Source organism: Crocuta crocuta, unplaced genomic scaffold (assembly GCF_008692635.1).
Source record: "Crocuta crocuta isolate KB4526 unplaced genomic scaffold, BGI_CrCroc_1.0 scaffold50, whole genome shotgun sequence".
Classification (NCBI taxonomy): domain Eukaryota; kingdom Metazoa; phylum Chordata; class Mammalia; order Carnivora; family Hyaenidae; genus Crocuta; species Crocuta crocuta.
Window position 1 is genome coordinate 2,042,772 of NW_027527428.1, and position 24,831 is coordinate 2,067,602.

Sequence of the window (24,831 nt, forward strand, 5' to 3'; positions counted from 1 at the left end):
TTTTTTTTTTTTTTTTTTTTTTTGTTCCTTGGTTTTGTTTTGTCTTCTTAAACTCTGATCTCATCTGCCTGTCTTTTTTTTTTTTTTTAAGCTTATTTACTTATTTTGAGAGAGGGAAAGCATGTGAGCAAGGGAGGGGCAGAAAGAGAGGGAGAGAATTCCAAACAGGCTCCACACTGTCAGCACAGAGCCCGATGGGGAGCTCAAAGCCACAAACCGTGAGATCATGACCTGAACAGAAATTAAGAGTTGGACTCTTAACCAACTGAGCCACCCAGGTGCCCCCACATGCCTATCTTAACTTCTCTTTTGCTACAAGATTGACAGAGATCACTCTGGTCTGATCTCTAAGTTCAAAGTATCCAGGTTACTCCTACAAATGCTAAAAGCCAAAAAGTGAATTTAACAAAAGCACCAACACTGGCAATAATGATCGCTTTGTTTCCACCTTCCAGGGCTCTGTAACCAGGCTCTGCCAGCCTGAAAATTCTTTTTTTTTTTTTAATGTTTTATTTATTTCTAGGAGAGAGAGGGAGAGGGAGTCACAGACTGAAACAGGCTCCAGGCTCTGAGCTGGCAGTCAGCACAGAGCCCGACGAGGGGCTCGAACCCACGAACCGCGAGATCATGACCTAAGCGAAAGTCGGACGCTTAACCGACTAAGCCACCCAGGTGCCCCCAGCCTGAGAAATTCTTATACAATGTGTTTGCAGGTGTATCCTAGACCCTCCTATCACCACAAAAAATTCATGTCCCTTGGACAGCAGCAGAGCTTTTAAATTATAAAGCCCTTACTTCTACTCTCAGAAGCTCCCACATAACTTAGAGAGGATTTACAAAGTTATTTGACTGTATTTCTAACCTACCTTTCACAGAGGAAACAAATGACCAAAAATTTCTCCTAATACCTCCTACAAGTGGTTAGTTGAAGACCAATATTGAGGGGCTTATAGAAGCCCAACTTACATTTTGTATTTAGAAAAAAAGGTTTTTGTTAAAATGCTTGAGACAAACTTTACAAGGGCATAAAACTACTGGTTTCCATTTTAGTTAAAATTTTCCTTGTTATAAAGAAGCAAAATTAGTTGAAAAGAAGGGGCAGTCACTTGATATTCAGGCTATAATCCATGTCTTGATGAATTAAGAATAATGGCCCTTATTTTTTTTTAATAGTTTATTGTCAAATTAGTTTCCACATAACACTCAGTGCTCATCNGGCCCTTATTTTTAAAATCTCTACAAAACTAGGAGTGCCTGAGTGGTTCAGTTGGTTGACCCTCCAACTTCGGCTCAGGTCATGATCTTGCAGTTGTGGGTTCGAGCCCTGCATCAGGCTCTGTAATGACAGCTCAGAGACTGGATCCTGCTTCGGATTCTGTGTTTCCCTCTCTCTCTGCCCCTCCCCTGCTCATGCTCTCTCTCTCTCTCTCTCTCTCTCTCTCTCTCTCTCTCTCTCCTCAAAAATAAATAAATACACATAAAACACGCATGCACACACATACACACAAATCTCTACAAAACCAGAACTACAACTCTAAAAACCAGTGAAAGTCCACCTCGTTCTATTGATCTTTAAACCTTGCTTATTCCTCTCAAGATGTTGGTGAATACTAGGAAAGATTACAATATTGGAAGAAAAATGTTCTGCTCTTAAAAAAAAAAAAAACAGGTAAATTTTAAATAGCAATTACCCCGAAACCCAGAGGAAAAACTATTTTTATATTCTTTCTACCCCTTGAAATTATAAATCTTACTATGTCTTTGAAATGTAAACACAGCCCACAATCTCCTGAGAATAAAGAACAAGAAAAAATAAAGAGGGAAAGAGATGCTTTTAAAATACAAACTGCTGGCAGGACTCATGTCCCCAGACTCCAGCCCCTCTAATGACAGGCAGAGAGGCTCCAAGGATCCCCCCTGGAGGAAAGTGAGGACCTTGCTCTGTGCTTTTGTGATATAAATTCTCTACCCCCTTCTTCACTAAGACCTATGGGCCTTTTTACGACATGTGAACTCTAGCGGAAAGTTTTCTGTTAAAACAAATAAACAAAACAATAGAAGAAAGTTTTTAAAAACTGGGCCTGTAATGTTCTCTCCACAAATAGTAGTATAAACAAAATTAAGATTTTGTTTGCATCTTGTCTGTGTCGTGTGTGTGTGTGTGTGTTCATGTATGTTGTAAATGTGGGCAGTACTGTTAAAATTAATTTGCAAAAGAGCTCTATTTAGTTAGTTTAGAGGCAAGTACTTATAAGGAATGGGCATTCTAAAATTCAGAAAGGTAAAAACTCACCCAAACATGTTTCAAGTTCACACAATCTGGGAACATAGCAGGCATCAAAGCTAATTTAAGGTTGTTGTTTCACTTATAATAGTTATGTCTGTAGTGTTATCAGCATTAAATAGAAAATGTTTATTCTGCTTGTGTTTACTAAAACTCAAATAACATCATGGTACCACTGTTGCACTTGATCAGTAGAAAAAGAAACCTTAGAATAATTGTTGATTAAGGGGCGCCTGGGTGGCTTAGTCAGTTAAGCGTCTGACTTTCGCTTAGGTCATGATCTTGCGGTTCGTGGGTTCGAGCCCCGCGTCGGGCTCTGTGCTGACTGCCAGCTCAGAGCCTGGAGCCTATTTCAGAGTCTGTGTCTCCCTCTCTCTCTGACCCTCCCCTGCTCACGCTGTCTCTCTCTCTCTCCTAGAAATAAATAAAAATATTTTTTAAAAAAAGAATAATTGTTGATTTTACCTAATGCTTCATGAAGTTTTACAGGTAGTCTGTGTATAATTGTTAAAAACAAGTAAATCAAATTGATGTAACTATGATAAAATAATGAACAGAGATTTATCTGCTTTTCTCTAAAGCTACATTTGAGTCTTTAATAAACAGATTTCATGCTTTACGGAAAGATTATATTATGCAAAAGCACATGTTTCTAAAAATTCCAAAATATATTAACTAATTTTCAAATCTGGAGAGTTCTGGTGTAACAGAGTTCAGAGTTGCTTACTAGTTAGTTTTTACTGGAAATTAAGGTTTCTAAGCATTAAATATTCTAATAAATGTAATTAAGACTACTAATAAGGGCAGCAACTCTGTATATGAAGAAAATAAGACATCTGTTTTTGGTAAGAGAAAGTATGAAGAATAAAAAGACATATGTGTTGAGGGAACAGAAACTAATTTTGTCCGAAAGTGAAACCATTTATCTCAAGAGGAAACATTTAAAACAAAATCTGAATATTAAAAAGTTCTGGGCAGTTTATAAAGAAAGAATCTTTGGGAAAAAATTCTATGTGTGGCCAATACTGGCTAAGATTATGATAAATTTAAAGAAGAAATGAGTTTTAACATCAAAAGTGCATGGCATAAAGTTTTTGTTTTCTCTTTAGAAAAAGTACAGAGTTGTCTTAAAGTAATGGTCTGCTTCCCATAAGAAATTGCAAGCAAAACTTTATCTTCTTGATGTATCTGCCTAAAAACCATGATTCTGGTGACCAAAATAATTTCCTGTATCAATCTCGGATTACTCAGGAAAACTGAGTGAGTCTTAATATGCAAGGAGTTACATTGTGCTCTCACAGCTATGTAACCTTCTATATTTGCCTAGAATATCTTTTATTGTTACATTGGTAAAAAGGGGTAATTAAAATTGTCTCTTAATGATTTGTGATCCTATTCAAACATTCAAACCTTTTCAAATTTCTTGACACTTGAACATTTCAGACATTTTGTAAGCAATTAAATTAATAAGAGCTATTTGGTACATTAACTTACATTGGGAAGCATTGTCAAATAAGTGATACAAACCCTCTTAGATTATGTTTATATAGATATGTTATTAAAATCGTGTCCTAAACATAAGCAAATGTACCAACATTTAGAAAGACCTCTCTGACTGCTAAGAGGAAAATGTGCGGGAAACTGTCATAGGGAAAAACTTTAGGCAGGGAATTCATCATAATTAACTGAACATAATACTATAGGCACAGTTAATCTTCAGTAACATAAGTTACTGTAGTTTGAGAAAATAACCCAAGAAAAAGGGAACTTAATCTCCCATGGGTATAATTTGAGAAAATGACCCAAGAAAAAGGGAGGTTAATTTAAACACAGTCAAGGTTGAAATATGCACTTGAATGTGAATATGAACAATAGTTAATAAACAGCTTACTGTAATAAAGATGTAGTTTTTAACGTTTTCAAAAAAATAAAAATAAAAATAAAATAAAATAAAATTGTGTCCTAAAATTATATGAAACTCCCACAAATCTGATGACCTCATATGATATTATCTGGGAGTGTTGTATGTTGGCTACACTGGCAGGAACTCTATGCAGATCTCTTAGCATGACCATTTTTAAGTCTTTGCCTATTTATAGACAGTAATACTTGTACTCAGATGCCTCCTTACAAGAGCAAATGTGCCTCATTATCAAGGAGATTCAGGGAAAAATTGTGAGTACAGGTTTCTAATAACCTCTAGACGTGAAATCTGAATGAAGTAAAAGTTTCCAGAACTAGTGGAAAAACTGATTCAAGAAGAACCAAAATTAATAACATGACTCTGAATGACTTGCGAAAGACAATTATACTTTTTATGACTTTTTGTATGAAACATTTGTACTTTTTTCAAATGTTGTGTGTTTGCAGATTTAAGGAAACTTTGTCTCTTAAGCTAAGTTACTTACAATAATTTGATAAAATGTACCCTTGTGAACAAATTGAAACATTTCTCTTTTTTCTTTACCTGAACCCTCCAGAGATCAGACATTCTCAGTGAGTATTCATATATTTTCTGGCAATGTATTTATTTGCTTCAATAAGAATCTGTTCTCTCTATGACAGGATACAATGAGAAGCACTGCCTGTATTACCAAGGCTTGGACTGGAATGCCATATTTGGGGGAGACATGCAAAGGCTCAGGTGTGACCCAAAAGCTTTAAGGAACTCAGGCTGATTTCATGGAGCCAATAAAGCCCCTTGGGAATATCAGACTGATAGCTTGTTTACAGAGTTCCAGCAGCCTTACCAGGTGAGTAAAGAAGTCACTTCCTGGCAGGTACAGGAACCTTGGGATGTTTGGGGAAACCTTGAAAAGAGGGGAACTCACCCAAATCTATACACATTGCAGCCAAAGGCTGATGGCAAGCAATTGGCTTGGCTCCTGGCCTCAAGAGGTTGTTAAACTTCACCTGGAGATTCCTTCTGAAAACTTCTAGCAAAGCAGGTTTAAAGAGTCAACTACAATTCTTGCTGTACTTTTGTAAATAGTCAGGCCAAGTTTTATTGGAAATGACTTATTTTGCAAACAAACTCATGTTGATTTGGTTATCTTGGTCAAAGTGAGGGTGATTATAGAGAGAAAATATGTCTCAACAACACATCATTATACATTTTAGATTTTATTACTATACATTATACACTGGATTAGGTCCTGATTTCTTCTAGTGTCTTCTACTGCCTGGCTACAACTCTCCAAACGGACATTTTGAGCTTTCTCCCACCTTTCTGAGTTGGATCCTTTAGAACAAAAACTATCCTTTTCCTGAAGTTCTGACAACTAAATGTAAACCACTTACGTAAACTTAGAGAAATCATCACACTAGCTCACACATACACAATCTTTGTGCCTATCGCCTGGGGGGCCAAGCAGAAAGCACCAGACACACTTGAACTACAAACCCGGAGGATCTGTCTGCTTGCACAGCCTACCCTCACTCTATCTGAGATGCTCCGAGTCCAACATCTAGAAGTCTGCTCCACCTGCTGCCCTCACAACTCAGAAACTGGCTTAACATTTGATCCCCTCAGAACCATTGTGTTCCTTCTGTTTCCATAGAAAAGCCTCTTGTTTCATACATGATTACTTGGACCACAGGCCTAATGTTGTGAATACATCTGCATCACTGCCTTCTGGAATGAGTTTGTATAAACTGACCTACTGTCTGGACGAATAGACTGGTTCACTGGAAAGAAACACGTACCAGCACAACTGTTAATGTGTGAAACTTCAGAGAAGCTTAAATTTAAATTTGATCTGAGTATGACCCATCTATCTGGCAAGGCAAACATTTGTGCGCTGAACATTTACTGGTTTCATCTTCCTGTAAATTGGGTTCCTTTCTTTGGTAATCTCAGACCCCTACCCCCTTCTCCTTAATTCAGGATGACATTGGTGCCTCTTTTGCCTGACTGCCGTGTCTGTGTGGACTCCCTGCACGTATGCTATTAAATATGATTTTCTCTTGTTAATCTGTCTCATGTCAATTTGCTTCTTAGTCCAGCCAGAAGGACCTTGAAGGGGACAGGGATTTTTGTTCCCCTTCCCTCCCGGGGCTGGCCCACCACACCCTCTCTTGCTACTCCTCTGGCAAAGCCCTGGGCTGTTCTACCTCCAAGCTCCCCACCCCAGCAAGGTCATCTGAGGGTGGCAGGTGGCAGAGAGAAGATCCCATGGCCTTTGTCTATGGAAGACTAGTGTGGTGGGGGCAGGTGGAGAGGGAGCCCTGGGCCCAGGGACCAGGTGTTGGGACAGATTGACTTTAAGAGTGAAGATGACAAGAAATGCCATTTGGAGCACATCTGAGCTACTAACAGGGTGGACAGCTCCACAAATATGCCAATAGCCTTTAAAATGGAGAACCTCGCTGGGAGATGGGGGCGGGGAGGGGACGACAGGAAGTAGGCGCGCACAGACTAGAGGTGGTGCTGGCAGGGGGGTGGCCAGAGACCCTCCCCGGAGAGCAGATCATCAGGGTCAGACTCCAGGGGGTGCTGAGTTGAGAGGCTGGAGCAAGGAGTGGGGACCCCTCATCACATCAACCATATGCTCCCAATGGTCGTTACTGCTTTTCACGAAATAAATGAAATTAAGAAGTAACTGAAGAAAAAATTTAGAGAAGTAGATGAGAGAAACTAAAAAAGGATAACTTAGAAGAAGACACAGTAGGTTGCTTCTGTGCTCAGTTCAGTCCCCGGAGGACAGCTGGCATTTGCTGAACACCAGGGAGACAGGACATGCGGCTGCTCCCAGTTCTGTTCCTTCTCATCAGCCAAGGTGAGTGAGGCGGGGGCTTTGGGACTGAGCACCTGCAGGATCAGGGTGGGACACAGATGGAGTCTGTCCTGAGAGAGACGGCAGGGCCTTTCATTCATCCACTTAGTATTTTAAAAACTTTTTAAGTTTTGTTACCTTAAAGGTACTAAGTTAAATGATGGGGAAAGGAAATAAAATAAATAACGCAGTGTTTGTTTTCTAGGCAGTTTCCCAGCCCTGGCAGAGAGAAGGATAGACAGATGATGGGTGGGTGGATGGATGGATGGATGGATGGATGGATAGACAGATGATAGATAGATGTGAGCATACACACACACACACGTACACATACATGAATGCATGAATACCTGAGGAACTCTGAAGAAGCACAGATGCTCAGGCTCCAGCAGAGATGTATTCAGTCAAGGTGGAGTTCAGGTATCTGGATCATTTAAAAACTTACATAGCTGGTCTTGACTTGAAGCTTGAGCCAGGATCCTCTCTTCTGAAGAGCTCAGACAGTGGGAAAGAAGACAGGCAGCAAAACCAGGGTGTGACAGCCTCTATGGAGGACTTGCTCATCCCCACACATCAGCCTGCCTAGGTCTCTGCTCTGCATGATCTAAAGACAAACCTCATCCAGTGTCATTAGCACAACACCCGAGACAGGGACAAAGGGCTCTGGTTGCACTGGCAATGACTGAATTGGCTGCAGAAACAGACAAACCATAGAAAAGACACTCTTGGAGATGAGACTTGATGTATGAATATAAAGGTTTGGTTCCTTCAAGCAGAGAAGAAAGCACATTCCAGGCAGAGGGAACAGCTTGCATAAAGTTATGGAAACACAGAAGAACAAGGTGTATAGATTAAAAAACAAGCAATCACCTGTGTGAGTGAGTGTGTTTGGTGTGTGTGTGTGTGTGTTTACTTCTGTGCCACGTGTCAATTCAGAGGCTGAGGGTTTGGGGGTGGGGGGGGCTAGTTTATCAAGGGCACAGATGCAGAGGGACCCATACTGCCTCACAAGCTCTGGGATTCAGAAATACCCCTGTGGCTGCAATGTGTGCTCTGTGCTGCTGGGAAGAGCTGCTGCTTGAGGGCGGGCAGGGGACGGTGGTCAGTAGGATGGCACGTGAGTGGGGGCCCCTGTATTGGACAGTTAGGAGGCTCAAGGGGGATTCACAAGAGGGGTGACAGAAAAGAAGTCCTTCAGGGGATGAAGGGATAGGAGGGACGTGGCGATTAGACAGAGAGCAGAGGCTCCTGGCTGGTCTTCAAAGCAGGGCCAGAAGCCCCAGCAGCTCCCAGGTTAGCCCTGGGCTCAAGGAAGGACAAGATGCATGTTGGCTTTCTGTTTTCTAGCCCACTTCTCCACCTGCGTGATGAGAATGGCGACAGGCAGAGCATTGGGCACACTGACCGTGCACTGTAACTACGGGCGGGGATGGGAACCCTACAAAAAGTGGTGGTGTCGTGGGTATGACTGGGATTCCTGCAAAATCCTTGTTAAAAGCACTGGATCAGAACAACTGGTGAAGAATGGCCGAGCGTCCATCCAGGACAATCACAGCCAACGCATATTCACCGTGACCTTGGAGGATCTCTGGTATGATGACGCAGACACCTACTGGTGTGGGATTGAGAAAGTTGGCAATGACCTGGGGTACAAAGTTTACGTGGATGTTGACCCAGGTAGGTACTACCCCTCCTATGCTCCAGGGCCCTGGGACCCACCCCCCAGAGGAATCAGGACTGTTCTTCTGCCTTCCCCAATGGATGGAGGGGAGTCTCAAAACTCGCCTAAGACTATGCCTACCACTGAAAATCCCTCACGTGGTGGTAAACTGGTGTTTCTCTGCAAATATGTATTCATATTTGAGATAAGAAACCAAAAAGATGCAAGAGAAGACCAAAATGGCTGGGCAGTGGCATAAGACAGAAAGGTTCTGCATCCTGGGAGTAGGGTGTGGAGAAGACCATGACATCCATCTGTGACACTCAGAACCTTGCTCTGCTCTGTGTGTTTAGCCCTTGATCCAACAGACCCTCCCCAGACTGTGGCAACAACAAAACCAGCCAGTCGAGCTTCCTCGCGTCCATTTACCCAGGGCATCAACAGCAGCCAGCCCACTGTTCTGACCAACCCCCACAGCAGGTGAGCAGAGCTGGACCCCACAGACGTTTCCCACTGCTGCCCTGAGACAGCTCCCCTCAGGGCTTTCTGACAGGGACCCCCATTGTCCCCTTGGATGTTTCCTGTGCAGGGGAGAAACAGAAAAGTCTACACTGGGACCCCCTCTTTATACCTCTGAGTCCTTAAAGAGCTCCCCCTCCCCACCAGAAATCTAAGCAAAGTTGTTCAGCTGGGCTGCAGGAGAGAAGTTTCTGGTCTCCTTCAGACCTGCCTCCTGACCCCCAAGAAGCCAAAACAGACACAGGTGCTTTCAGCCTCCAGTTGCCAGAAGGGACAAGCTCTGGATTAGCTCCCTGTGGCTGCTGGAGCAAATCACCACCACCCTGGTGGCTGAAGACAAAACAATGTTATGATCTTAAGGTTTTGGAGGTCAAGGTATGGGGTGAGACTCACTGGGCTAAACTCAAGGTGCTGGCAGGGCTGGTTCCTCCTAGGCTCTAAGGGAGAAGCACTTCCTTGTCTTTTCCAGCCTCTGAAGGGCGTTGCATCCCTGGCTCATGGTCTCTTCCATCTGCCAGCAGAGGTGGCCAAGTCTTGCTCACCCACATTACTCTCACACTGGTTCTCCTGTTTCCTTTCATTTATAAAGATGCTGGTGATTCCATAGGGACCACCCAGATATCCCAGGATCACCTCTCCATCTCAGGGTCAGCTGGTTGGCAATCTTAAATCCGTTTGCATCATTATTTCCTCCATGCCATGTAATCTAACACCTTCACAGGTCTCGGGATTAGGACATCTTTGAGAAGGGTGCCCTCCCCTCCCCTCCTCACATGCTCGGGAAATGCTGGGAAGGAGTGGAAAACTCGCATTCCTGCTTTCTCACATTCCCAACATGGCAGAGAGGCTGGGCCATCAACCTGAAGCCCACTCTCTCAACAGGCATCCAAAAAACAATCAATTAATTCTTCCCTCAAAGGGTAAACACCACCCTACTCCAGTTTCACCCCATCAGAGTTCAGGGTGAAGGTGAATTTCCTCCCAGAAACCCTCTCCATGGCCTCCCTTCCAGCTCCACTCCTTCTTCCTTCCATTCTCAAGGACCCTATTCCTTGTAGCTTGGCCCCGCTGGACAATGTGTTCAATCGTGTGTGCAAATGAGGCCAGGCACTTGGCTCATGCTTCACCGCTGGCTTTTGTCCTGCTTATGACTATTTGGAGACTAGTTGTTCTGTTGAGTAGGAGGGGAGGATGCAGGACTTTTAGGAAACTGCAGGGCGCAGGTGGAAGCTGCAGGTGGAGAGATGGGGCCACAACCCCACTGGGATTGGAACTTGGGAACAGAGCACAGTGAGTTCAAGGGTAATTTCAGGAAGTGTAATGGAGCATGTCTTCTCTCCAAAGAAAATTCCCTGTGAAATGGACATGACACATCATGAACAATGCAAGCAGAATTTAAAAACAGCCTGGCCTGCATGGGGGTCCTGGAACTGCTTGTGGGGGAGAGCATGAGGCAGAGAGTGAGGGCATCAGACTCTTGGATACCATATGTGAACAAGGGTCCAATGGTCCACTAGACCACATGTCCACTGTCCAGGGTGTAGGAGGTAGTGCACCTCCTATGTGCTACCAGATGGGGTTCAGATCCAGGAGAGACCCCTCCCAAGAGAAGCCAGAAGGTATTCAGCCAGCCTACAAGGGTGAGGGATTTTCCTCTGCTTCAAAGAGGTAATATGAGATCCGAGCTTGAAGGACAGGCAGAATTTATATAAGGTAGGACAGACAGAGATTCAAATAGACAGGCAAAGGCAAACCCTTGAGCCTTCTGGCTGGTCTGCTGGTGAGCCAGAGAGGATTTTTGGGAGGCAGCAGAAAATGAAATCAGGGCACAGAAGTGCTGGAGCCCAGGCTAAGGCTGCTGGGAGACCCCTGAATATTCCACCTTGGGCAGCATGGCTCTGCCCTCAGAGGGACTTTCAGGCAGAGACGGGGCTTGCCTGTCCTCCAGATCTGGGCACAGGAGTGAGGGTGGACAGGAAGGGCCTGGAGCAGCCCCTAAAGAGGGACCTCACTCCTGTCACCACATTCCCTGCTCAGGGCCCTGCTTCACAACCTTCACTTTATGCTCTTGACCTTTGTCAAGTGCCCCTGCTTGGGTCCTGCTGTGACTGTGATGTGGGGAGTCATGAGGACTCCAGGGGGGATACGTCAGCCTGAGCAGGAGAACCACAGACCCCCGCCATGGACACCCCCACACCCTCTGAGCTCTGATCAGGGAATGGACAGCGATTACATTTCCAAGACAGGTGGGGGTCCCTGTTAGGTGAGGACTCCCCTTGTCCTGATGTCAGGAATAAACTGTTTCCCTCACTGCTCTGCACAGGTCGGGGAACTTGGTCTTCAATGTAGCAGCACAGAATCCTCCTGTGTGGATCCTCCTGGTACCGCCTCTCCTTATGACCCTCAAGTGGCTCTGCCAAGGATAAATAACTATTACATCGTTCAGAACTCTGGCCAATGATGGGTTTTCCAATTCCAGACCAACCAGTAAGCATAAAACCTGGGTTAAACCAAAAAGTTCCAGAGTGTGTCCACATGGACAAAGACCTCTGATTGGCCAGCTGCACAGAGGTCCACTGATTCTACCTTCTGCCGCATTGGTGCCTCCGAGAAAGAATTCCTTGAACATAAAAGATTGAAGACCGGGTTGGACCATCACCCAACCTGCACCTAATCTCTTTGTACCATACATCCTCTATTAAAATATTTGGCTTTCCTGCACTCCTTGGAGATTATTTGGTGGGACACTCTTTCAATGTTTTATATGTGAGAAGATAACCCTTCGATTCTAGAGGGTGGGAAGTGACTCTAAACCCAACACTAGAATCAGAATATGTCTGGGAACTGGTAGATTGGGGGTATAAATGTGTTGAAACTCATTGAAGTTACTCTTTTTCCCTCTGTAAGTAATAAGTGTTTTGTAGGGAGGGGCTTTGAAATAATGCAAATATTCCTGCCCTGTATCTACATCCAAGCACAGGGGATTCACCCAGTTGTCACCAGAACAGTTCATTTCTGTCCCTCCATTTGTCCCTTGGGCTCACTAGTCCTTAGGTGCAAGACCTCACGGCTCCAGGGACCATTTGGACTTTTCCATCGAGATGGAACAGATCTATCCCCTTCTCACCTGTGACGCTGTCCATCCCCCAGGCAGTTCAGACCCACCATCACCCACTCCTGGGTTTGGCCTGAGCTTTGGCCTTTCCATCTCCCCACACTCCTAACCCCTGCCTCCACCTCACAGCAGCTGAGCAACGAAAACCCAGAATGCTGGGCCCTTCGTGTTTAACTTCCTCCCACTCACTCATCAAAAACTAACAACACAAGCCTTTTCTTTTTAATTTTCAAAGTTATACATGTTTCTTCTCAATAACCATTTTGGTTTTGGGGTTGTTTTTTTTTTCTTTTCTACTCACACTCTTCCTGGGCTCTGTCTGTTATTTTTTTGTCTCTATATTTTATCTTGAACCATTTTGGGGATCTATATCTCTTTTCTGAGCTCCTCTTTAGAGAGGTCATGTTGTCCATAATTTCGCTGAGACTTAGCAGAACTGGCTGTCTGGGGTCCTTCCCTGTGTGCGGTAGCCCTGCTGCTCACGAAGCAAGTTCTCCAGCTGAATTTAAAAAAAATAATAATATATTGTCAAGTTAGCTGACATACAGAGTAGTCTTGGTTTCAGGAGTAGATTTCATGGTTCATCCCTTACATATAGCACCCAGTGCTCAACCCAGCAAGTGCCCTCGTCAATGCCCATCACCCATTCTTTTTATCTTGATGAGGTTCCAAAAGTTCATTTTTGTTTTTATTTCTCTTGCCTTCAGAGACATGTCTTGACCTGTCTCCAGCTGCATTGTGCTGGCGATGTGTTTGTCTCCTTGCATCCATCCTTTAGGAAAAGTGTGGTTCACTTTCAACTAGAACCTTCCTTTGAATGTGGTCTCAGCTCTGCAGAGGGGGTATGTGTGGGCGGGGTGGGGGGGTGTGTTCTGCAGCAGCAGGTGGCTTCTTGTGGGGAACACCTCCCGCCAGTGCTCACAGCTCCACCCACACGGTTCTGGTTCGCACCTCAGGAAAGAGCAAGACCTCCAGGCCCAGCAGCCTGGGTGCATCAACCCCTGGGGAGTCCGGTCCCAGGTCCCCACCGCAGGGCTGAGTCTCCCAGGGGTCTCCCCTCAGCCCGCTGTGCAGCCAGCAGAGGCAGCGTGTTCCTCTGAACTGTCCTGCCTGCGGATGGAACGTCCAGTTCTCTCTACTTAGATCTTCCGTGGGGCACAAAACAGCCATAGTTCTGTCATGTCCCAGATCCTGTGGTCAGGAATTCAGACGGAGTGCAGCAGGGACGGTGCAGCAGGGACGGCCTGTGTCTGCTCCCAAAAGTCTGGGGCCTCAGCTGGGAAGACATAATGATGGGGGGGGGGCCTAAATGGCTGGGTGCTGCTGCCATCTGGAAGCTTCTTTTCGGCATGTCTGCAATATACGCCAGGACTGAGCTCAGTCTCCATAATTGACCTGAAATCCTACAGGAGGCCTCTCCACGTGGAGCTGAGTTCTGAGAAGTAAGTCTCCAGAGCAAGTATTTCAAAAGGTGGAGGATGAAGCTATAGGTTCCTTTGGGCCTGGCCTCAGAAGCCACACAGCGTCACTGTCACCATACTCTATCCATGCATTCTGTTGTCTGATGGGAATGAACACTTTTTTTTGGAGGGTAAAAAAAATGTTGTTTTTATACCAAAAAATTATTTTTCTATACAAAACATAGATGATCAGTTGATAGATGGATCAATTAATCGATATATAGAACATAGGCATATATAGTATCTTTGGCTTTAAAATTTCATACCCATTGGGGAGGAGGGGTTCTAGTAAAAGAAAATGTCTAAACAGGCTCCTTAGGAAGATAATTATGGGGGAAAGTTGGGAATCTGCTCTAGGCTACTGGCTGCACAGCCCCGGCCCACACAGACTCAAGGGGAGGGTACATACTCCCAACTCTCAATAACAGGAATGTCAACAAATTTACAGCCCTGTTTTAGAGCTGCCACATGGAAGAATCTTAACATAGTTCCTTTGCATCACATTGAAGAATTGGGGCCCCAGAGGGGCTGAGACCCGGGCCCCCAGTCATAAGGCCAGGGAGCAGACTTGGACCTGCCCCAAAGAGGTCCACACCACCATCCTGCAAGTCCATCTGTGCCCTGGGAAGGTCAGTCCCCAAGCCTGCTGGGGCACCATATGGCCCCAGTGTAAATACTGGGGGACACAATGGCGCTCTGCACATCCGTGAATTGCATCCACTTACAAATATGTTTTGTTTGGATCACAATATTTATTTAAATGGAGGTTGTTGCCTACATGCAAACGTGAGCGATTTCTCTTCTGGCTTCTCTTTTAAAAGCAGAAATGCCGGGAAACAGTGGGTCTATGATGCTACATGCTCCACATGGTCATCAGTGTGTGTGAGACCTTCTGGGGGCTCCTAGGTCTTCCAGGACTCCATTAAAGCACACAGATTAGGAAGGAAAAAATAATATTGTCCTATGTGCAGACAACATAACTGTGTAGAAAATCTCAAGGAGGGGCGCCTAGGTGGCTCAGTCGGTTGAGTGGCTTCAGCTCAGGTCATGATTTTGCAGTTCATGGGTTTGAGCCGTGCATTGGGTTCTGTGCAGGCAGCTCAGAGCCTGGAGCCTGTTTCAGATTCTGTGTCTCCCTCTCTCTCTGCCCCTATCCTGCTCATGCTCTGTCTCTCTCTGTCTCAAAAATAAGTAAAAACTATTAAAAAAAAAAAAAAGAAAAAGAAAAAGAAAATCTTAAGGAATCTATGAAAGAAAATTACCAAACTGCTAGAACTGGTAAATGAATGTAACAAGTCATAGTATAAAAGATCAATACACACACACACACGCACACAGAGACACACACATACACATGCACACTAACACACACGAATGCATACACATTCACTCACACACAATCACACACGCACACACCTACACACATGTGTACACACACATGCACACACATACACACACAGAGACACACATGCATGCACACACACATTCACACACATATGCACATGCATACACATATATACCCTCACACACATACACCAGCACATATACATACACACATAAACATACACATGTGCACACATATACACACCTACACACACACAGTCCTATTTGTAAACTATCAATGAACATGTAGAAAATTAAATGAAAAGCACAGTGCTGTTCACGAGTGCTCGAAAGGAAGACAAAATACTTGGGTATAAATCTAACAGAACACATGCAACATCCAGATACTAAAATTTACAAAACACTGGTGAGTGAAGCCAAGGAACACTTAAATAAATTGCAAGAGGTACCACATTTATGGACTGGAACACCCAACATAGTAAAGATGTCAATTTTCCCAGTATTGATCTGTAAGTTTAATATGATTCCAATCAAAATACCAACAAAATTGTTTTGGTAGCTGCACACAAGCTTACTCAAAAATTTATCTGGAAAGGTAAAGAAACGAGATTGCTTGGAATAATTTTGAAACAGAATAAAGTGCATCATAAGCTTCTCTCTTGCCATCATTGTGTTTCCTATATCGCCCCGTCTGTGTTTTATTAATATAGTAAGTATGTGCCTCCTTGGTTGAATTTCTCCTTCACTGGAGTCCTGGGCCAGTCCCAGCTCTCCTCAAGGTGTCACAAACGGCCCTGCCCTTGTGGGAGCCATGCCAGGATTTGGGTTCTGAACATGGCAGCCCTGCTTGCAAACTCAGTGCTCAGGAGCTCAGAGTGTTTTCTGGAAACTGGCATCACTAGCTGAGGGAAGGCTTGGGCTTGGCAGAGAGGAGAGGGCTGTTCTACACACAAGGAGTTGAATGAACATGGTGATACGTGTTTGTAACAGACTATGCACCTTGCTGCAAACTTCAGGGAGAAAGCTGTTGACAAGCATTCAAACCCAAGAGAGCCCTTTCTGAGGCTGGTGTGTCCCATGGTAGCTGTGGCATTGTGCCAACACTATGTGGGGAGGTATCTCCTCATGTCTGTGTCCTGCACCTTGTCTTTAGAGACTGTCTACTTCTCCGTGGAAAGCACCAACTGTTGATAGGTGGCTTCAGCCAGACTTCTGCTACAGTGGACTACCCACCGGCCCTGTGTGCAGGAGGCTCACCAGGGTGGAGAATTCCGGGAGTGATATTGGGGGCACCCACTTCTGCTCCAACCAGATCCAGAGCTTTAACCGAAAGCTGTTCAGCCATGGCCGGCCCAGGCAGAGATGCTTGAGTACAGCATACATTCTCTGGTCACAGGGACACAAGTGAGGTTGAAGCCTTGTTGAGCCCAAGGACTGAAACTATGAGGAGCAAGTCCTCAGGGAGCCACCTGGCTGCAGAAAGGAGGTGGTTATTACCCTGGGGGACACTGAGCTGAGAAGATTTTGTGGCAATGAGAGGAGTGAAGGGCTGGACTTTCCAGAAACTTCCAGAGAATTCTTGCCCTTGAGAGATAGGCATGAGGGCCAGGGGATCTGAGACAGAAGAAGAGGACCCCAAACACTGGCCCAGGAAACTCATCCATCCTGCACCTGCGGATTTGGAGCAAGTGTCATCCAAGGCCCAGGATTCTCCCTTGAGACACAGGAACGAGATCCCCAGAAGACTTAGGCCCCTCCAGAATCTAGGCACTTCTGTCCGCCTGCCTTGGAGTCCAGAGTCTGAAGGTCTCTCCTATTCTGTCTGAAGGATTGTATTCCTGGACAGGGCATTCCTGGAGACAGTTTACTACATGATGGCTTCTCTTTGTCAGGCTGACTTCCCCCAGGGCCCCTCAGAGGCCTGTTCACCCAGAGGACAGCACCCACCAACATCAAGAACAGGGGCAGCTTCAGGAAGACCAGGAGCAGCAAGTGGACGTTGCTAAATGAGGACCTGTGCAGGAAATAGGGACAGGAAGTGAGCTGCCTCCTCAGGGGGAGGCCCACAGGACCCTTCTCTCCCCACCTGTCCCTGTGCCCTGACTCCAGAACTCAAATCACTCCGATCAAACTTGGAAAGGACACACACCAGGGCAGCATCTCTCTGGAGCCCCATCCTTTCCCCTCCCTTGATCATGAAAGCCACCCCCATTCTCACTTTAAAGTCCTGACCCTTGTCCTCTGTTCTGCAGGGCCTGACAGAAACATCACAGCCCTTTCCGGGTATCTTTAGGAGAAGGAAAACAGCCTGGAGCCAGTACGTCTCCCTGCCCTGGACCCCGCAAGCAGTGCCTGGTATATGATCTCTGGTACAGCCAAGGCCTTTGAAGGCAAGCCCGCGTTGGGAGGACAGAACCAGAACCCGGAGTCCAGACCCATGTGGGGAAGAAGAGGGGGCAGGGTGGGCATGGGAGGAGCTGCATGTCCCCCTGAACCAGCCTCCTGTTTCCCTGTAGCTGCCCCACATGGGAGAGTGTTCACTGAATAAGTGGTATTTTCCATGAGGAATCTCCATGCAGCCATGGAGAATGTAAAAATCAGGGCCAGAACTGGAAGAAAACCCAGCAGACAGTGAGCTAAAAAGAGCATGGTGTGTTGCCAGCCTCCCCAAAGATCCCATAAGGTTGCTGAACCTCTTCCTCTGTGATCTCTAGGCTGCGATCCCTTACCCCGAGCAGTGGGTCAACACCTCGGCGCTGAAATTCTGTTTGGTGCTCAGCACCGGAAAGGTGTCAGATGCAGCTCGACATGCGGTCTTCCCTGTGGTTTTACTTGGTGCTACAGACAAATCACACATCAGATGCTGCTCTCTCCCTAGCCACGCACAAAGTACCCATTTGGACCCAATGTTGCACACAATCACCCACTCACAGGAGGAACTCTGAAGCTAAACCCAGGCCACCTCCTGGATGGAGCGAGCTCCTCAGGGACCAAATGAGACTTTTTCAGAACTGGTCGTAAGAGCTACCTCTAATAAGTGCCAGGTCTTTCTTTCCATCCCAGGTCTGACTCTGCCTGGGGTGACAGCAGGAGTCTCTCAGGGGTTTCCCCAGATGACGAGGGGCACCAGAGGGAGGAGGGGCAGGGGCAAGTCTAAATAGATTGAATCAGGTCAATAGAAAGTGGGCACAGGGGTGGAACTCCATCAGATGCAGCAGGCGCACAAAGGAGGATGTGGACCTCAGCTACCTTCCAGGCAATCAAAGGAGAGAGATGAGGGATGGTGACACCTTGCGGAGGCCACAGGGATTACAAGACAGTTTTAGGCCAGGAGTGTGTTTCCAGGCTGAGGTGAAGAGTGTGGATAATTGATGGAAGAAGGATACAGAAGAGCAGAGAGAGGATTTGGCTCAAGGGAATGAGGAGGCAAGGAGCTACAGAGTGAGAAACCAGCATCAGGATGATTGTTCCTGAACGGGAGGAAGCAAACTGCCTTCCATCTGGAAGGGAAAGAGGGAAGAATGAGTTAGGCAGCACGGAAGTTTGTAAGGGAAGAAGAAAAGAAATTGAGAGAGTTCACATCTGATATCTTGTACTCCCTTGGTAAGGTAGAAGAATGGGAGGGTCATATTTGAAACCATGAACTTGTGTTGACACCCATCGATGCCTTCTGTGACTGTTCTTCAGCAGTACTGGAGGAGATAGGTTTTAGGTAGGGCATCAGTTTGCCCTAGCTTGCCTGAGACTTCTCCAGTTTTAGCACTGAAAGTTGTGCATCCCAAGGAACTTGTCAGTCTTGGGCAAACCCCAATGGTCAGTCACCCTAATTTTAAGATGGATCCAGGAATGAGGTTTTCGAGAGGTGGGTAGAGAAATGGTGCACAAGAGTGGAGGGTACTGGTAAGAAAAGAAAATGTAGGGGCGCCTGGGTGGCTCAGTTGGTTAAATATCCAGCTTTGGCTCAGGTCATGATCTCGCGGGTTCGTGGGTTCGAGCCCCACGTCGGGCTCTGTGCTGACAGCTCAGAGCCTGGAGCCTGTTTCAGATTCTGTCTCCCTCTCTCTCTGACCCTCCACTGCTCATGTTCTCTCTCTCTCAGAAATAAATAAAAGATGAAAGAAAGAAAGAAAGAAAGAAAGAAAGAAAGAAAGAAAGAAAGAAAGAAAGAAAGAAAGGAAAGGAAAGGAAAGGAAAGGAAAGGAAAGGAAAGAAAATGTAGTCTTCCATGAGAGTTGAGGAAGGAAGTGAGATCAGGGCAGGAGCAGGTAGTAATAAATGGGGAGAGAATGGAGAGAGGGATGAAAGAACTGGAGGCATATGTGAGGTTGAGAATAGGGCCAGCAGGGGTGAGGATATGGGAAGGCTGATGCACAGAAAGCTGTCCAAAAGTACAAAGTCTGAGTGTGGGTTCTGGACATGGACCAGTTTGGGGTGACAGCAAGATGTACAATGTTGCCATGGAGTGGGATTCTGGGGAGTGGAAATGCAGACCACTGCAGTCAGGAAGGTCATGAAACCCAAGAAAAGGATGTTGGACTAGTTATAAGTTAAAAACTCCCAAGACAATGGCAGGGATTAGGGAATAAACTAGAAGATAATGGAAGGCCATGCAAAGGAGACGTAGGAGGGTGTGGCTATATGACACAAATGCTAAAGGAGACAGGTAGGACAGTAGCAGGTTGAAAGTAATGAGGATGTGGGAGAATTTCAACATGGTTTCATGGCCCTATAGCACATGGGAGTAGGAGAAAAAGCAGCTTCCACTCAAGAAGCCTATTTCGTGAAATGTGAGGAGTAAGGTTAATTTCAGGACAGTATAGTACAGGGAATGTTCTGTGCACAAGCTGAAGATGTATATACAAAGAGTTTATTTCCTTTGATGCAGGTTTCTAAAGGGTATGGTGGAAATAGCCTTGGTCCAGCATGGAGGGGCCTCCCAAGCAATGGAGTGAAGCCCTTGTCCTATGAGAGTGAGGGCACCTTGAGCTATGCACCCCCACCCTTTCCAAGGTTAAAGGGTCAGCTGCCTCTCTGCCCTCATCATAGGCTCTTCCCAACACCACTGGGACTGAGGACTAGACAAGACCTAAAGACACTCTTCAGCATGGCACCTATCTTTGTCCCCATGTTCAATCATGTCCCATAAGCTCGGCTGCTGGAGTGAGAAGATCTCTTACCTGGAGAAACAGACACATTAACCTGGACCGAAGGGTCATATGACCATATGTCCAGGAGCCATACTTTCTGAATTCTACACCAGTAGGATCCAGTGTCTTCTGCGGTGAGGTTCTCCATGGTCACTATGAAGGTGAGGCTATCAGGATGGTCTCTGATGGACACACGACCTCTCTTCTCTTCTACATTGGTCTCCACAATCTTGTCACATGTGCTCTCAGACTGCCCTCGGCACCAGTATTTTTTATATGTCCGGTAGTCCTCTTCATACTGACACTGTACACTCAGAGAACCACCCAAGTTGCCTGTCACAGAGCTGGGGCCCATCAGGGACAAAGAGCCTAGAAAACACAAGCCACATCCCAGGACTCCATCTCAATGGGACCCATCAGCAGCTGTCTGCCTAAAGACTAAGGGGAAACTTGCCAAGGAGGTATAGATGGTTCCATGCTCAGGTATGGGGACCTAGAGGGACATCTGAGCTTAGGACCTGGGACAAAAAAGGTTTGGAGACTACAGCCAGCAAGAGGAGTAGAGACCTGTGCTCTATGAGTCCAGAAACACTGAGTAACCAACCACATGGGGATCCTGGTCCTTGGGGACAGGGAGAATCGGAACAAAGCTAGTTCTCAGCAGAGTGAGCTGACTGTCCTGACCTGTTCTTAGATTGGCAGCCTTTGTCAGGTATGAAATTCAGTCACATACAAAAATATTTCTCTTTGGAGGAAGGCTCTGCATTCTAGGTTTTCTGCAATTCAAACTTGTTCTGTAAGAGTACAACTTCTTATTTACTCTGCTTTCCACATGCTCTTAAGAGAGGAAAAGTAAAACCCCAACTCTCATCCAGACTACTCTTGAGGGAGGAGTGACAAATTGCTGAGAAGAGCTGGGTCCCAAGGAGACCCTAACAGGCTTCTTGACACAGGTTTGGGGCACAATCTGGCCCCCCCCCAGTCCAACCCCCCATCACAGTACCCAGAGCCTCACCATCTTTCCTTACAACCTTCTCCTCTTCCCCTCTCAGGCTAGCCATACAATTCTTTGGGGTCCCCTCCATAAAAATGTAAAGTGACCACATTTTTCTAAATGGTGTTTATAACCACAATGCATATGGTGGGTGGGAGAAGGCTGGGACAAGCAGGAAGGAGCTGAGCCAGGAGCTGGATGAAAAAAAGAACAGAAATTTATAAGCGACTCCAAAGTTGTAATCTGGACCCAAGAGGAACCCTAACTGCAAATGAGTGGAAAGAGTCAGCCCACTTGGGGCTGGGGAGGTCAGCCAGTCCATGTGAAGGCATGGGAAGAGGTTTCCAGTCCAGTTTAATTGCACCCAAGCTAGGGTACTTAAACAATTTTATCAGATTTAAGCAAGCAGATGTGAGCAAGCCGTGATATGCTGGATGAGGAGCAAGGCGGGTGAGGGGAGTTGAGAAGAAGCCATTGTTTGTACTGTTTGCCAGTTTCTGTGGTGTAAATGCTCTCACCACAACGATTTCAGGCCAACAACATGCTGTCACTGGACACAAGGTTCGGAAGATAAGCCAATGATCAGCTCTTGTGAGCAGCTGCAGCCACTACTGCTTTGGATGTCCATTTCATTAATTATGGTGATTTAGAAAATGTCTATTATCATCATCACCCTCATTTAAGACATTCTGAGCACCTCCCATGTGTAATGAGATGTATGTCTTTTAAATGTCTTTCTGAGTCTAAGATCTTGGTTATGAGGGTTCTACGGGGACTTAAAGATGATCCCGTCTACTCTCCCATGTTACTGAAAAGTAAATTATGTTTTGGCCAGTAGCACCCAGCTGGTATTCTTCCTTCAAATCTCTGCCTTTTCCACTAACTATTCTGGAACAGTCCATGATTATGTTGGGCAGGTTCCATGTCATAAATATTATTCTACAAAAATGAAGAATATCATCTAATTTTTACCCTAAACTTACTTCCCACAGAGAATGGGCTTTCATGCATGTTGAATGCCTATTTTTAAGAGTTTCTATTCTGAAACTCCAACCTTCAATGGACAATTTTATTTATCTGCCTGCACCACACATTGTTCCAGCAAGGGTTTGAGGTGGATGCTAAGGATGTCATTTTAGACCCTTCATTAATTCCTACTAACAAACCTTACCAACCCCTTTAAGCTAATCTCTAACAAAATAGAACTATTGCTAATTCTTGAAATTTCTATGATCTTTAATATCTCTAAACTTTCGCAAAAGCTATTCCCACTTTCCACTCTGCCAATTTATTCATCCTTCAAGATCAATGTCCAGTGGAGGCTCAGTGAAGACTTGAATCTGGTCAAGAGCAGTTTGGGGCCCCTGTTGTCCACCTCCATGCCATATAAATAAATCTCTTTCTACAACAAGTTCTACACTGTATCATAGTGGTTTGACTCCCTCATTCAACTATGAGTTCCTGACTGCTGAAGTTGCTCTTAAAGACAGTACCCAGAATGGTCCTGGCTCACAGCTGGTGCTCAATAAGTGTGCAGGATCTGTAGATGAATGTCTGAGTAGATAGAAGGATACACAGATGGATGAATGAATGTATCCTTCCTGTCTGCTGAGACTTCATTTCTGGCTTGAACCCAGGACAGACCTTCTACCCACTGTTCCGCCTCCTGCAATGCCAGGTACCCAAAGCCCCAGCCTCACTCACCTGAGAAGCAGAGAAAGAGCAGAGCTGGGGACAGCCACATGGTCCTGTCTCTCTGGTTGGTGTCCCCAGCAAATCCAAGTCCCAACTGGAATCCAGGTGTTTGTGACCGAGCCTAGGGCATCCACTTTCTACTTGTTCAAAAAAAAAAAAGGTTCCTTTGTTTTTCTCTCTCATTTACTTCCTTTTTCTTCTCCTATCCACTTCCTAATTTGAAGCCCTACTTAGAAACAGGAGAAGAGTGGCAAGAGATACTTTAGAGAAACATACTGAGTTTTCCTTCATTTAATGGCAATATACTATTTAGATCATATCCCAAGCCTCCATGAAAGTCAATCCCAATATATGAAACCTCCAACAGAGGTGAGCTTTCGTCCTTGTTTCCCATTCTTTCTCCCATCTGGGATTGCTTGCTTGGCCTAACCAGCTGCTCCTGCTCCCTAACTGCCAACTTTGGGGTCATAAAACACACCCACTTAAAGATCAGGGGTGAGGACTCCCCATAACTCTCCCTACTATAACCTCCATGCAGTTGACCTCATACCTCTTACTCTAACCTAGTCTCTTCCTTGGCTCCAGATCCAACTTTCTGATTTCCTGTGGGGACACTCAACCTGCTTGTACATTATTAACCTAATTTAGTATAAGGGTTTTGGTTAAGGGTTAGATTCTGGAGTCATGCAGATTCAAATCCCACCTCCATCATGTACTACTCATGGTCCTCAGGCATGTTGCTGAATCACTCTCTTCCCTAGTTTCTTCATCTTTAAAATAGAGTAATTAGTAACCATTCTTACCTCACAGGAAATAAATGAACAAACATAAAGCACTTGGCACAGTGCCTGAAACATAGTAGTAACTGCACAGTAAAAACCTTAAATATCTTTAGAATAGTCCTGGACAGGACTATCTTCTCATCTGGTCTGTCAACCAGCTGTACATTTCCTCCAAATCAATTTACACATGATTATTCTTCTCTAAGACACAGTTATCTAAACATGTAATTCCAATGATAATAACCCCTGTTAATTTCTTCTCTTTCCCAGTGATTGATACTCATAGCCTATAACCTTCACTATCTTTTGAAACTCTCTACCAGATCATCTGTCACTTCAAACTTGCTGTAAGAGCACAGTTTGTTATTTTCCTCTTTCACCATATCTAATGACATATGATATACATGTTGAGCTCCAGAGAGAAAAAGCCACATGGCTCCTGCTCACATATATGTGACTAGTCACTTACCTGGGGGACCCAGAATGAGCATAACAGATAGTAGGCATGACCCTGTGTACCCTTGTGTCATTTCTTCAGCACAGACAACAGTTGGAGGCCTCCACTCTCTCATCAAGAACATCAAACAGGTCGTCAGTCCCCTGGGTTCTGCTTTTCCATTGTTTTCTTCTGTTTCTTTTATTTTTTTTCCAAATTGATCCCTGAAGGTTTTTTTTAAATAAAATAAAGGAAATTGGAATGAGCAAAGGCTAATGGTTTAAAAGTTTATAAAAATACATCTAATGTGGTCACCTTTCAATATCCGATAAGAAAGCACAAATTCCAGGCAATATGGTAGACTGTGTCAATACACAGACTCCCTTCTAGTTCCAAACATGGAAATCCTATCTAAAATGCAACCTACGGACACCTAGGTAACTCAGTCAGTTGAGCATCCAACTCTTGATTTTGGCTCAGATCATGATCCCAGGGTCATAGGATGGAGCCCCACATTAGGCTCTGTGCCTCTCTCCTCTCTTCTCTCTACCTCCCTCTACCCCCACTCCTCTCTATAAATTTTTTTTCAAAAGAAAAATTAATAAAAATAAAATAAATAA

The 24,831-nt window shown here is 45.2% G+C and overlaps 2 protein-coding genes across 3 annotated transcripts in view; one reads left to right on the forward strand and one right to left on the reverse strand.

The window, feature by feature from the left end:
- The window catches only part of CD300E (CD300e molecule), a 34,404-nt gene extending 11,276 nt beyond the window's left edge, over positions 1-23,128 (reverse strand). The window contains exons 1-4 of one of the 2 annotated variants that reach the window (XM_077754105.1): positions 23,003-23,128; positions 20,335-20,673; positions 17,887-17,995; positions 13,208-17,171 (exon numbers count right to left, since the gene is read on the reverse strand). In XM_077754105.1, coding sequence (XP_077610231.1) covers positions 16,904-17,171; positions 17,887-17,995; positions 20,335-20,673; positions 23,003-23,042 — 756 coding nt within the window. In that variant the 5' untranslated portion in view covers positions 23,043-23,128 and the 3' untranslated portion in view covers positions 13,208-16,903. Of the gene's footprint in view, positions 1-13,207; positions 17,172-17,886; positions 17,996-20,334; positions 20,674-23,002 lie in introns of those variants that run through there. The other variant, XM_077754097.1, reaches the window with a different exon arrangement.
- On the forward strand, positions 6,804-11,971 carry LOC144223392 (CMRF35-like molecule 5). Its single transcript, XM_077754118.1, has 4 exons — positions 6,804-7,062; positions 8,407-8,736; positions 9,073-9,199; positions 11,562-11,971. Exons 1-4 carry the CDS (start codon positions 7,023-7,025, stop codon positions 11,662-11,664), a joined length of 600 nt encoding a protein of 199 aa, XP_077610244.1. The 5' UTR covers positions 6,804-7,022; the 3' UTR covers positions 11,665-11,971.
- Positions 23,129-24,831: the final 1,703 nt, after the last annotated feature.